Source organism: Orycteropus afer, unplaced genomic scaffold, assembly GCF_000298275.1.
Source record: "Orycteropus afer afer isolate SDZICR_OR568_19922 unplaced genomic scaffold, OryAfe1.0 scaffold00165, whole genome shotgun sequence".
NCBI classification, from domain to species: domain Eukaryota; kingdom Metazoa; phylum Chordata; class Mammalia; order Tubulidentata; family Orycteropodidae; genus Orycteropus; species Orycteropus afer.
Window position 1 is genome coordinate 6,812,810 of NW_006921752.1, and position 12,804 is coordinate 6,825,613.

The following is a 12,804-nucleotide window of genomic DNA, read 5'->3' on the forward strand; positions in this document are numbered from 1 at the left end:
TATTGGACCAGCAAACCTGGTCCTCACCATTGAAACAAAGATATATATTCTTAAAATATTAGACTTCAAAAAATAAATGCATAGGTTTAGAGAGCCATGAGGAATTTTAGATAATTTTTTCATGAATAAAAATACAGGCCCAAGGGTATTAGAATATAAAAAAAATTATATGGCTAAGTTTTTGTAAGTATAATAGAATCTTATTTCTTAAGCTGGTAAGTGTTTCTTATATTATTCTTTATATTTTGTTTTGCTGAAAGATCTTTTTTTTTTTAATTCAAGTCAGGTAGATTTTAATGAAGCAATTATAGCCAAATATTTAGTTCATGATGCCACTGAAAGGAGAATATTAAAAAATAAAATATAAACTTTTCTTATTTTGAGGCAATAATGTGCAATGGTTAAGGTTGCAGTTTCTTTTTCTTTTTTTTTTAATTGTAGTTTGGGTGAAAGTTTACAAAACAAATTAATTTTCCATTTGACAATTTATACATATTTTGTTTTGTGACACTGAATGCAGTCCCCTCAGTGTAACAGCACTCTTCTCACTTCCTCCCTGGACTCCCTGTTCCTGTTCACCAATCTTTCCTACCCCTGCCTGTCTATTCGTTTTTAAGCAAATGCTGCTCTTTTGGTGTCATATGGTAGATTGTATGGAGGAATATATTCCTCCCTGGTCTTATTTACTGTTCACAACATAGGAAGGGCCTGGCCTCTGAAAACACACAGCCTAGGCTAGAATCTTAGTTTTAATACTTATTGGCTGTGTGTAACTAATTTGAACAAATTATTTAATCTCCCTGAGCCTCAGGTTCCAAATCTATAAAACAGGAACAATACTAATAAACTAAGAATGATACCTAACAGTGTGTATATATGTAAAGTTCTTAGAATATTATCTGGGAGATACTAAACGCTATATAAGTCTTTCTTCATGTTGTTATGTTTTTATCTGTAGGATATCCAGGAGATATTTGGAAAAGAAATCTGAATTTCAAGAGAGAGGTCTTAACTGGTGATATAAAACTAAGCATCACAAGAAAAAACAAACAGGCACACTCTTACAAGTGCTCCTGGCAGATAATAAGTACTATATAAAAATAATCTATCATTTTAAATAAGCATCTAAGTCAACTCAGTTTAAACTTTTCAAAAATGGAAGTTAGCTAACATTAAAATACATGTAATAAAGGTTCATTAAAATTCAATAAATCAAAATAAATCATGGTGGTTAACTTTCTTGGATTTGTGCTCATAAATATTAAATAGAAATTTAAAATACAAGAATGTTTATTTCTTAGATTACATTTATATAAAACCTAAATTTAGAAGGAAAAGTACCAAAACGATAACTAATAATTATGACAAGAATAACAACACTAGCTTTAACTTCAAAACATTTTCAAATTTATTTAGAATGAAGTTCAATATAACTACAGCTATTTCTTATTCCTATGAGCCACAGGAAACCTCCTCCAAGTGTATTATAACCCTCAGGTTTCTCAGGCTTTGGTGTACCAATACCAAACAGCAATAGTATTTCTCCAGGCTTTCTATCTTATCCTCAGACAAGGACTGGGGAGCTTTGGCTAAGTTATAACCAGTATAAACAAACTTGAAAATAGAGTATGGATGCCAGGTAGGTGGTTTAAAACTAATTTGAAAAATCTGCTACTCCCAACATGCACCAAATATGATTATTCAGCAATTGTTTTCTGCCTAAAAATATTTTTTAACTTCCATTCACATCATAATTGGACCTACTGAATTCTGCCATTGGAGTCTATTATTAGCAACAGAAACTTTCTAAAGCAACAGAATAAGGGAAAGAAGGGGAGTAATTAACAAAGTAAAAAACCAATAGATAAAGGACATGGGGATTTCCCCTTAGAGGATGGGGTCTAGGGTTGGTATTCTGTTTAAAATTGGAGTGTACAGGCTGCATTATATCAGTTCGCTATGGTGGCGTAGTGCCTAAGGCACTTGACTGCTAACCAAAAGGCTGGAGGTTCAAACCCACCAGCCACTCCTGGGAAGGAAGATTGGGCAGTCTACTTCCGTAGTGATACTGCCTCAGAAACCCAAGGAGGGGTCGCTATGAGTCGGGGTCGCTTCATGGCACATAACAACAACAACATTGCAAAGGCAGTTTAGTCTCCCATACTAAAGGCTTTCCCTCCTTGCAAAGTTCCGGAGGAATACTCCCACAGAGCACAGAGTGAGGGAAAAAAGTGCAACTGGTCGATTGGATTAACTCAGGCAATTATGAGAGTGACCTATAGTAAAAGTCAGAAATATCTGATTTCAATTTAAGAGTTCCTGCATTTTTATAAGTGATATTACAAAAAAAAAAAAAAAAAACTACCTAGACTATTTCCACACTACAATTCTAGGGTGGTCCCAAAATTCTTATATTTACAAGGCCTAGAATTTTCAAACATGCTTGATAATTAAAACAACAGGTTTATATTAAAAATTATCAATTTGTATTTTTCAAAATATCATCATTATGATTTCTTTGATTTTGAGAGGAAGAAATGTTAAGTTTATGCCTCACTGGGTTTCAATAAGAATAGGTAATAAGTTTTTTAAAGGACTGGCAAAGACAGGCAATATTGTGATAGTTTTCCTGACAGGATAGATTACTGGCAATGGTGCGTTTAAGGGATTTTCTATTTTTGTATCTCCCTTTTGGTGATCCAATTAAGACAAGTGAGGTTTTTCTCTTCTACCTGAATAATATATAAAATTTCCTTTCCTCTAATATAAGAAACCTGATACCTTGAAAAATACCATCTTTAGTGAATGTATAACTGAGACCTTATTTTAAGAATGGATTATTTAAAAATCTCATATAGTTATTATAATCTACATTAAGATACATCATTACAACATATATAGAAAAGAAAAAATCTTCTGGACAAATAGAACTATTAATTCTCAAGAACATGAAATAAAAGCCTTTTTAGAAAAAATTACACAAGATTTTGCAAAAGTCTTTTAATACAACATGAATAAATTTCTGTTAAACTTAGCAAGCTTAGTATTTCTAAAATGACTGCTTTATTCTTTTGCCTAACCTATAAAAATAGTATCATTGTTCATAAAAGAGTATTTAGCACTATGGGTAATAGATCAGAACATCAAAACTTCAAAAGTACCATGTTCCCTACAACTAAAATAAACAATCGTTTAATCCAAAAATCACCACACTGTATTTGAAATTATCATTCAATTTAATCACATCTTAAGGAAAAAAAAATTAAAAGATGACTGACAAAACATGAAGTATTTAAACATAAATATAATCACGTATTAAAAAATAAAAACAAAAACCTATGGTAAGAGAAAATCACTCAATAAGCACTTGAACATTTGTATTAATTGATATTCTTTAGCACATCTGAAATAATGAATTATTATATTTGCAAGAGATATAATAGGCTAAATTCATATGCGTAAAGTCTAATGTAAAAATGATGGAAACTTTTCCTTCTTTGTCTGCTAGCTGGCTCCCTGATTGCATCTATTTTCTCCTAATATATAGATATTGCAGAAAAACAGCTCCTACACAATTAAATGATAATTTTCAACACTTTCTGTACCTTTTCCCCACCAAATTCATCCATCCTGGAACATTTTCAATAGCTTACTGGTAATTCCTCAAAAAGTTCAGTCAGTTCATCCACTGCCATCTCCTTTTGTGCTTCAAATACAGTTAGAAAAACATAAAAGCTCAAAGAAGTTGGAAAAGCAGAGAGTTTCAAAAGGCTGCCAGTGAGGCCTTTTGTTGAGAAATTCTACTTCCTAAAAGTCAATAGGTCAAAATTACTCACAGCTGGAGGCAAGGGTCTTCTGAAAACAAAATTGTTTTAGCAACCTCCATCAGATTTAAAATGCTCCTTTATCCACAATGGAGTAGACATGGCCACTAATGATCAGAGAATCAATCACTTTCCGGATATTTCTAACGCTCATGTTTTGAAGCTCTGTCCGGAGCTCCCGGATACTCTTTTCCTTCAGGTTGAGGACTCTCGTGAATCAAGCGTAGCACGTCTTTCCGGATGAAGTTGATGTGGCGTTCGATGTAATCCATGGTGTCACTCATTCCCCATGGAGCAACAGGCTCACTTTGTCCAGTGGTCGCTCTGCGAACTTCATCCAGCATCATGTGTGCATTGACTGTTTCTAAAACATGTACGGTGAGCTCATTTGTATCTTCCAGGGCACGGATTTTCAATATCTCAGGGCTCTTTGTTTCAGCCAGTACCTTTGAGGATACCAAAAACTTTGGCATATACTCCAAGTGGAAGCAGAATCACCCACTTTGCTTCATTTCTGCCAAACCACAGCCACGCCACTATAGGCTTCAACGTCATATCATCAGTTTTGTAAAGAATATAGCGTGGTGCGCCCTCTGCCTGTCTGATTGTCCAGACAACAGAGATTTGGGAAATTTCAGTTCCCCAAATCTTAAATACACTGCCAACCAGACTGGAGGTGAGCAGCTGGTTTACACAACAAGGTTTAATGTCCTGTATTCGAGCATTGGATTTTCAGGGCTTAGTAGCAGAAGCTGAACCTCCCCCAGAGGCTTGTTCACTACCTCCACAGGCTCCGCCTACAGCAGAGGAGCTGCTGTAACTCCCAAACCCGCTATTACTCATCTTAACAACTGCTCTGGCAGGTGAGGAGGTGTGGTTCTGATCCCTACAATTACCCAATGCCAGCTCCACATTCTACCAAGGACGACTACAGCAGATCGCCTGAATTTAGGCGACACGATCGACTTATACTTCCCTAGAGTCAATGAGCTACCAGAATGCAGCTGCCTTCAGCCAATCGGAATCTACAAGGTTCTCTTCCATCTCCCACATCTTGGACTGTGTAGTTGCTGTGCTGCATTTGAAAAGCTCCATCTGCTACTTCATCCCTTTCTGGCCATCTTTATAAAAGTGCATCTTTACATTTTTTTTTTCTTTTCATTCCTGAATGCCAAACTTCTTCTATAAAACCACTTTTTAAAGATCCATTTATTCACTAATGTAATCAATGATTCAATAGAAATTTTTGCAGCACAGAAGTGCTAGGCACTAGGTAGGGTCTTGTGGGTTATATTCAGGAAGAAGAAAGAAAGAAACACCACCACGACCATGGTTATTTTCCTAAAGAATTCACATTCCTTGTTCAAATCATTAAAATCAGAAGTGTTCATGAAGAAATGGAGAACCACTGTTAAATTACTATAATACTCAAAGGTAAGTCACCTCTCATGACTTTTAAAGATCTTTCATTGCAGAATTATAATCTTCCAGCTATTTTGCTAAGTGTACAGTTAATGTAAACAAATTAAATACAGTGAAACCAGAAAGAGCCGAACTCGATGGTCTCCCTTGTTTTTCCCGGTCTTGCAAGTTTTTTGGCTGTCACTCTCTACTGAGGAGCTCTGGTGGCACAGTGGTTAAGGCATTTAGCTGTTTACCAGAAATTTGGCAATTCAAACCCACCAGCTGCTCTGGAGGATGAAGATGAGGCAGTCTATTTATGTAAAGATTTACAGCCTTGGAAACGCGACGGGGGTCACCATGAGTCAGAATCAACTTGATGGCAGTGGGTTTATCACTCCCTGCTAGTGGAAAATATTTGATTTTCCTTCTCTGACAGGTTTCCCACCTTACACATATTCTGACTTGTACAGGTTTTACAGTAATACGATGCACTTAAATTTATATATAAATCTATACTGAATGGCTGAATTCTAAATTAAATTTATTTTCAGGATTCTGTAGACAGTTCAAGAGCTCAGTGGTACTGTGGTTAAATTTTTGGACTGCTAACTGAAAGGTCTATAGTTCCAGGCGTTCAGCAGGAGAAAGATGAAGCCATGTGCTTTTGTGAAGATTTACAGCCTTGAAAACTATATGGGGCATCTACTCTGTCCTATAGGGTAGAACCAATTCAAATGTCAAAGGGTTTTTGGAAGACAGTGCAGAGAAGTACAAATCATGGCCCTATTGTTACAAGTTAGGAAAAAACCTGAATAAAATGAAAATGAGGTTTTCCTTTTTAAACTAGAATGTCTCAACCCACTGTCTTTCTGCCTTACCACCTTGGGCAGGACGATGAGTGTCTCTGTGATTGATTTCTCAGCTGTGAAATGAAAAGGCTGCTCTAAATCTGTTTTTTTTTTCCTTTCATCACCCAAGTTAATATGTGTCTACCCTCTAATTATTGGTTATTCCTCCCTTCCCCACCCACCTCTAGTAACCAAAACAGTATTTCCTTTTTTGAGGAAACGCTTTTATTTTTTACAATAGTGGTCTCATAAATATTTGTCCTTATGTGACTAACTTCATTCAGCATTAAAAAAAAAAAAAAAAAACACTTCCATTGAGTTCATTCCAACTCATAGTAACCCCCATTGGGATTCCAAAGCTGTAAATCTTTAATGGAAGCAGACTGTCCCATTTTTCTTCTGCAGAGCGGCTGGTGGGTCCAAAACACTGACCTTTCTGTTTAGCAACCAATGTCATTACCACTGCACCACCAGAGCTCTTTTCACTCAGTATAATGGGCTCTAAATTCATCCTTGTTATGAGATGTTTCTCAGATTCACTGTTATTTAATGTTGTGTAGTATTCCATTGTGTGTGTGGTAGTTAAATTTGTATGTCAACTTGTCTGGGTCTGGTTGAGTGGCTGGGCAGCTGGTGGTAGTTATTCCCCATGATGAGACTGGCAATCAACTCCATGGTGGGATCTACCACAAGCAGCTGAGTAGCTGCCTTTGTGATGTGGTCTGCTTCCTATATATAAGCAGAAGCTTTACGGCACGCTTGGACCCTACGTGTAGCTGTGTCATTGTTCAGCAGCCTGCCATTCTCTGCTGACCATGGGACTTACAATGGACTTGAATTAATGGCCTGCCATGTGGTTTGGTAACATTGGGACTGTGCCATTTTATTTGTCAACCTTGGGCTTGTTAGCCTCAGCAGCCAGGGCTGCCTGAGTGTAGAGATGCCTCTCAAGCTTCAGTGGGCTGGGAATTAGAGGCAGAGCTAAAGCCCAAGGTCAAGAGGCTTTCATCCAGCCCCTAGAGCCTGGCACTTTGGACTTGGACTTAAAGCCTACAAACTATGAAAAAATAAACTCCTGTTTGTTAAGGGCATCCCATTTGTGGTATATTTCTGTCAGAGGGGCACTAGGTAATCAGAACAGTGTGTATGTACCAAATTGTATTGATGCATTCCTCCACTGATAGGCATTTAGGTTGTTTCTATCTAATTGATAACTGTGAACAATGCTACAATGAACATGGATGTGTATATATTTGTTCTTGCCATGGCTCTTATTTTTCTAGGATATATATTTAGTAGTGGGATTGCTGGATCAAATGGTATTTCTATTTCCAAACTTTTAAGGAAGTGCCATACGTTTGCCACTGTCTTTCTGCCTTACCACCTTGCATCATTTCACAACCCTACCAGGAGTGTATGAGGGTTCCAGTCTCTCCACTACCTCACCAACATTTGTTGTTTTCTGTTTTAATGCTTAATAAAGGAACAACAGTTATTGAAATACACCATTGGCAAATGACCTTAGTAATACTCATTTTTAGTTAGTTAGTAGTCTACATGTGTAGAAACTTTAAAAGTTAATTTATATTATCTTTCTCATTTCTTTTTATAAGATAAAATACTTAACTTTCCCTATCCCAAAATTACAGAAATGCGCCACTGTCCGTTTGCAAACAAAGTCAGTTTGCACTCATAGTGACCTTATAGGACTGAGTAGAATTGCCCCATAGGGTTGCCAAGGCTACAAATTTTTACAGAAGTAGATTGCCTCGTGTTTCTCCTGCAGAGCAGTTGGTGGATTCAGGCCACTAACTCTTTGTAAGCAGCCGAATATTTTAATCTCTCTATGCCATCAGTGCTCCTCAATGTGTGAATACTATATCTAAAACTGGTAGAAAAACATAGGATTATATTTACCTCTCAGGGCTACAAATGTAATCATAAAGCCAATAAACTTGTTTTAAAAATAAATATATAACAATCATTATCTGAGTACAGAAATAGGTTTCCATGTAAATGCACAGATATTTAATTTCTAATTCTATATATTATCAAGGAGGAATTAAATATCCAAGTAATATTTATATTCTGAAAATTACATAATATTAAAGGTAAGATTAACTAAATATATTGTTTAAATGTTAACAATCCTCACACACTAGACATTGCTGTTTTATTAGGTATCAGACTTCTAGTGTCAAAATTCTGAGGTTAAAAATAACATAACTGATTCTATTTCCAAGTAATTAAATACAATACATATTTTATTAATCATGCCAAAATGATAAGAACTACCTACCTGACAGGATTGCTGGTTAAAGAAACCCTCAAGGATTCTAGGCAATTAAGAAGTTTCTCATCTGAAATACCAGATCGTAATTCATGAACATATTCTTGTGAAGACAGGGTACATTCATGTTTGCTGTTTTTCAGCCCTCCCTATAAAAGAATAAACAATACTATTAGAGACAACAGTTTAAAAATAAAACAATGCATATTTATAAATATTTAATATGTGAGAAAGTGTACAAAGTGCTGGACACTTAAAAAAAAAGTCCTGATCAAAGAATTGACTGTTAAATTATGTATATTGCAACACTCATTAGCCTCATTTAAAAGAAAAGTACACTACAGGTGCTTATGACCTGAGACTCATAGAATATGGACTTGAATTGTATAAAGTATCATTGACAAAACACAAACCAAACTAAACACACTGCCGTCGAGTCAGACCCAACTCATAGCAACCCCTCCTTGAGTTTCCAAGGCAATATCACTACAGAAGTAGATTGTCCAATCTTCCTTCCGAGGAGTAGCTGGTGGGTTTGAACCACCAGCCTTCTGGTTAGCAGTCAGATGCCTTAGGCACTATGCCACCAGAGCTCCCAAGTGACAGGGGTGCTTAAATTTATAATCCAGGAATCAGGATTAACATTAGGTGGTCCTCCTTAACCCAGAAGATGAACATTTAGGAATCACCTTCCTAATTTTCCTAGTTAAGCTATTTATAGTCTACAAAAGACAGTAGAGAGAATTGCAAATAAGGAAAACAAATATAAAACATTATACTAAACCCAACCTATTTAAATATATCAGAGTATCAGCCTATCTGAGAAAAACAAGTGAAAGGGGCTATTAAAATACAAAATAATAAGTCTCCAATTATCATGTTAGTTAATCAAAGCAGTCTAAAGCAGTCACCAAAGCTCACCTACCCCTTCCTAACTACATTACCCCCATGTTATTAATATTAAAAAGCCATTGAATGCATTTATCTGTTAACCCATCTATTGTCATCGAGTCAAATTTGACTCAAAGTGACCTTATGAGACACAATGGAACTGCCCATAGGGTTTCCAAGGCTGTAATCTTTATGGAAGCACAATGCCAAATCTTTCTCCCATGGAGCAGCTGGTGGGTTCAAACACTGACCTTTCCGTTAGCAGTGGAGTACATAACCACTGGACCACCAGGGCTCCTTATTTATCTGAGAGCAACCAATTTGTAGCTTAATTTCCAAAATACATGGGCTAGAGCTCATTATCTCATCACAGTTCCTTGGCTTCATCTCCTTGATATAACTATATAAATAGTTTCAGGAAAAGGCTGAGAGGAAAACATCAACACATTCACTATACTAATAACTCATAGATTTACATTCTAGACATACATCTCCCTAACTGCCCCTTACCTGGACTATAAATGTATTTGCCTGACTCTAACTTGAGTCCCATTTTCCTGGTTCATTCAAATTACACTCTGTTAAGTATCTAAGCTAGCACAAGGAAGATTTTTATTTTTTCTTTCCCATTTGGTAAGTCATATCATTAAAGAATAGCAAATTTTAAAAAAGGAAAAAAATGTGCTGATAATGATAAATGGATTCCCTAGAGTTTCATACTTTTTGGCCTTCGGGAGTGATTTCTTATATAGAAATTGTCAATCATTCTTAATTTTCTGAATTTAAAAACTCCATTAAATAGTGAATGCTTAAGGCTTGATAAATTTTTATAACATCTACAGAACTCTATTTCCTTGTAGCATGGTTGCAATATTACTATTAAACACATAAAACACTGTGGTAGAGAGTCTCTTCTAGATGTGAACTCCACGTATGCCTAGTGCTTAATATAGTGCCTGAATTTAGCGAACACCCAATAAAAGTGTGCTATTGTTGAATCTGTCCATAACCATTACAGAATAAGGAATACAATTTCATACTTTTAGTTTCCATGATCTGAGTATTGGCCACTGACTTGATTTTTTTTTCCTTTGTTAGGATAAACAGTACATGCTTAAGAACTGTACTTGATGAATCATCACAAATATGGCACAGTAAGTAAAAACATCACCATGAAATCATTTTAACATTTCTATCACTTACTTAAGGAGCCCTGGTGGTACAACGGTTAAGCGCTCAGCTTCTAACTGAAGTTGGTGGCAGTTCAAACCCTTGGCTGCTCCACGGGAGAAAAGACATAGCCATCTGCTCCCCTAAAGATTACAGCCTAAGAAACCCTATAGAGTAATTCTACTCTGTCCTGGAGGGTTGCTATGAGTTGGAATTGACTCAACAGCACACAACAAAAACAAAATAACTTATTTACCCATCACTTTAAGGCTGCAGTTATAGAAGGAGTAATAACAAGTAAAAATTTATAGCATAATTTGGAAATTTTAATGTTAACACTTTTATTTTTGCTGAATCAGCTCATTTTCTACATCAGTATAGTCTGTCAGTCACAATGAATGGATCCACTTACTACATGTATCAAATATCCTCAAAAATTACTATACAATTTCACGCCCACTAGGATGGCTAGAATTTTAAAAATATATATTTACAAGAATGTAAGGAAATTAGAACCTTTATTCATGGCTGGTACAAATACAAAATGGTACAGCTATTGTGGAAAACAGTGTACGAGGTCCTCAAAAAAATATAAAATAGGACTACCCAGCAATATGACTCAGCAATCCCAGTCCTAGGTATGTACTCAAAAGACCTGAAAGCAGAAATTCAAAAGGAGACTTGTACACCAAAGTTCATTATAGCACTATTCACTGTAGCCAAAAGGTGTAAACAACCTATATGACCATCTACATATGGATGGATAAACAAAATGTTTCAGAGGTTAATCCAGTGTCCAGGGCTCCAGAAAGTCTGGAGTCCCTGAGAATTTGAAATAAATTTGAAGTTTCAAATGAATTTGTACATGTATACGATAGATATATAATCAGCCCGTAGGAAAAAATGAAGTCTTGCCATGTTCTATAATATATATGGGGGAGCTCTGGTGGTAATGCCTAAGGCACATGTCTGCTAACCAGAAGGCTGGCAGTTCAAATCCACCAACACTCCTCGGAAGGAAGACTGGGCAATATATTTCCATAGAGATACCACCTCAGAAACCCAAGGAGGGGTCGCTATGAGTTGAATCAACTCAATGGCAGTGAGTCATGTCATGTCATGTCATAATATATTCAGAGTTAGAAGACATTGTGCTGAATGAAATAAGCTGATCACAAAAGGTCAAATTTGTATGACTTCACTTATTTAAAAAAAAAAGTGTTTAGAGAACAAAGGTTATTAATGGTTACCAGGGGCTGGAGGGAGGGGGGAAAAGGAGGTCAATAGTGATGTTTTGTGTACTGATAAAGGTAAGGTTGCAGAGGCAATTACTGTTAATTGCTGTAAGTTGCACATCTGTAAAAAGTTGAACTGGAAAAGTTGTGTGATATGTGGTAGATGTGCTGACACAATGCCCCCCCAAAAAAAGAGTAGCTACTGAGGCTGCTTATGTACAACCGAATACCTCACACGGTATGGTTCCTTGGTTTGGAAGTTCAGGGTCATGGTTTCATGGGACATCCCAGTTAATTGGCCTAATAACATGTTCAGTGCTTCTGTTCTACCTCCTAGTTCCTTGTATAGTGCTTGAGGTCTTAAAAGCTGGCAACAGATCATCCAAGGCACAACAGTTGGTCTCTGTTGGCCTGCAACAACAGAGGAAGGAGAAGATTCAGAAATAGGAGCATATGAAATGTGTGGCTAATTCCCTCCATGAACAACTGTCTCCTTTGCCATGAGACCAGAACAGGATGTTACCTAGCTACCATTACTGAATATTTTGATCAAAGATTCCACAGAGTAATCCTAACCGAAAGGGAGAAAATGTAGAACAGAATTTCAAATTCTCAGGGACTCCAGACTTTCTCGATCCCTGGGGGCTGAATGAACCCCTGAAACTATTGCCCTAAGATAATCTTTAAAATTTAAACCAGAAATAACCCCTGAAGTCTTCTTAAAACCAAATAGCTCAGCCTAACTAGTAAAGAATGTCTGCCTTGAGCATGGTGCTCTTGTAAGAACTATCTATATAGGATCAAAACGACGCCAGCAACTCTAAAGTTTAGATAAGAACTTTAGGGGGCAGTGGCATTACGTTAATGGAGGAGGACTAAACTAAACTAACTCACTGCCATCAAGTCAGATCCGACTCATTGCAAGCCCTCCTTGGGTTTCTGAGGTGGTATCACTACAGAAGTAGATTGCCCAATCTTCCTTCTGAGGAGTAGCTAGTGGGTTTGAACTGCCAGCATTCTGGTAAGCAGTCAAATTAGAATAGTTATACAACTCAAAGATGTAATCATTGTCACTAAATAATACATATAGAAACTGTTGAAATAGTGTAAGTTTTGCTATGTATATTCTAAACAACAAAATA

General features: G+C 36.5%; 1 protein-coding gene across 1 annotated transcript in view; it reads right to left on the reverse strand.

Moving 5' to 3' along the window:
- DIAPH2 (diaphanous related formin 2) overlaps positions 1-12,804 on the reverse strand; it is a 1,278,863-nt gene that overhangs the window by 994,988 nt on the left and 271,071 nt on the right. The window contains exon 5 of the mRNA XM_007946556.1: positions 8,376-8,515. Within this exon, the coding sequence (XP_007944747.1) occupies positions 8,376-8,515 (140 nt within the window). The remainder of the gene's footprint in view (positions 1-8,375; positions 8,516-12,804) is intronic.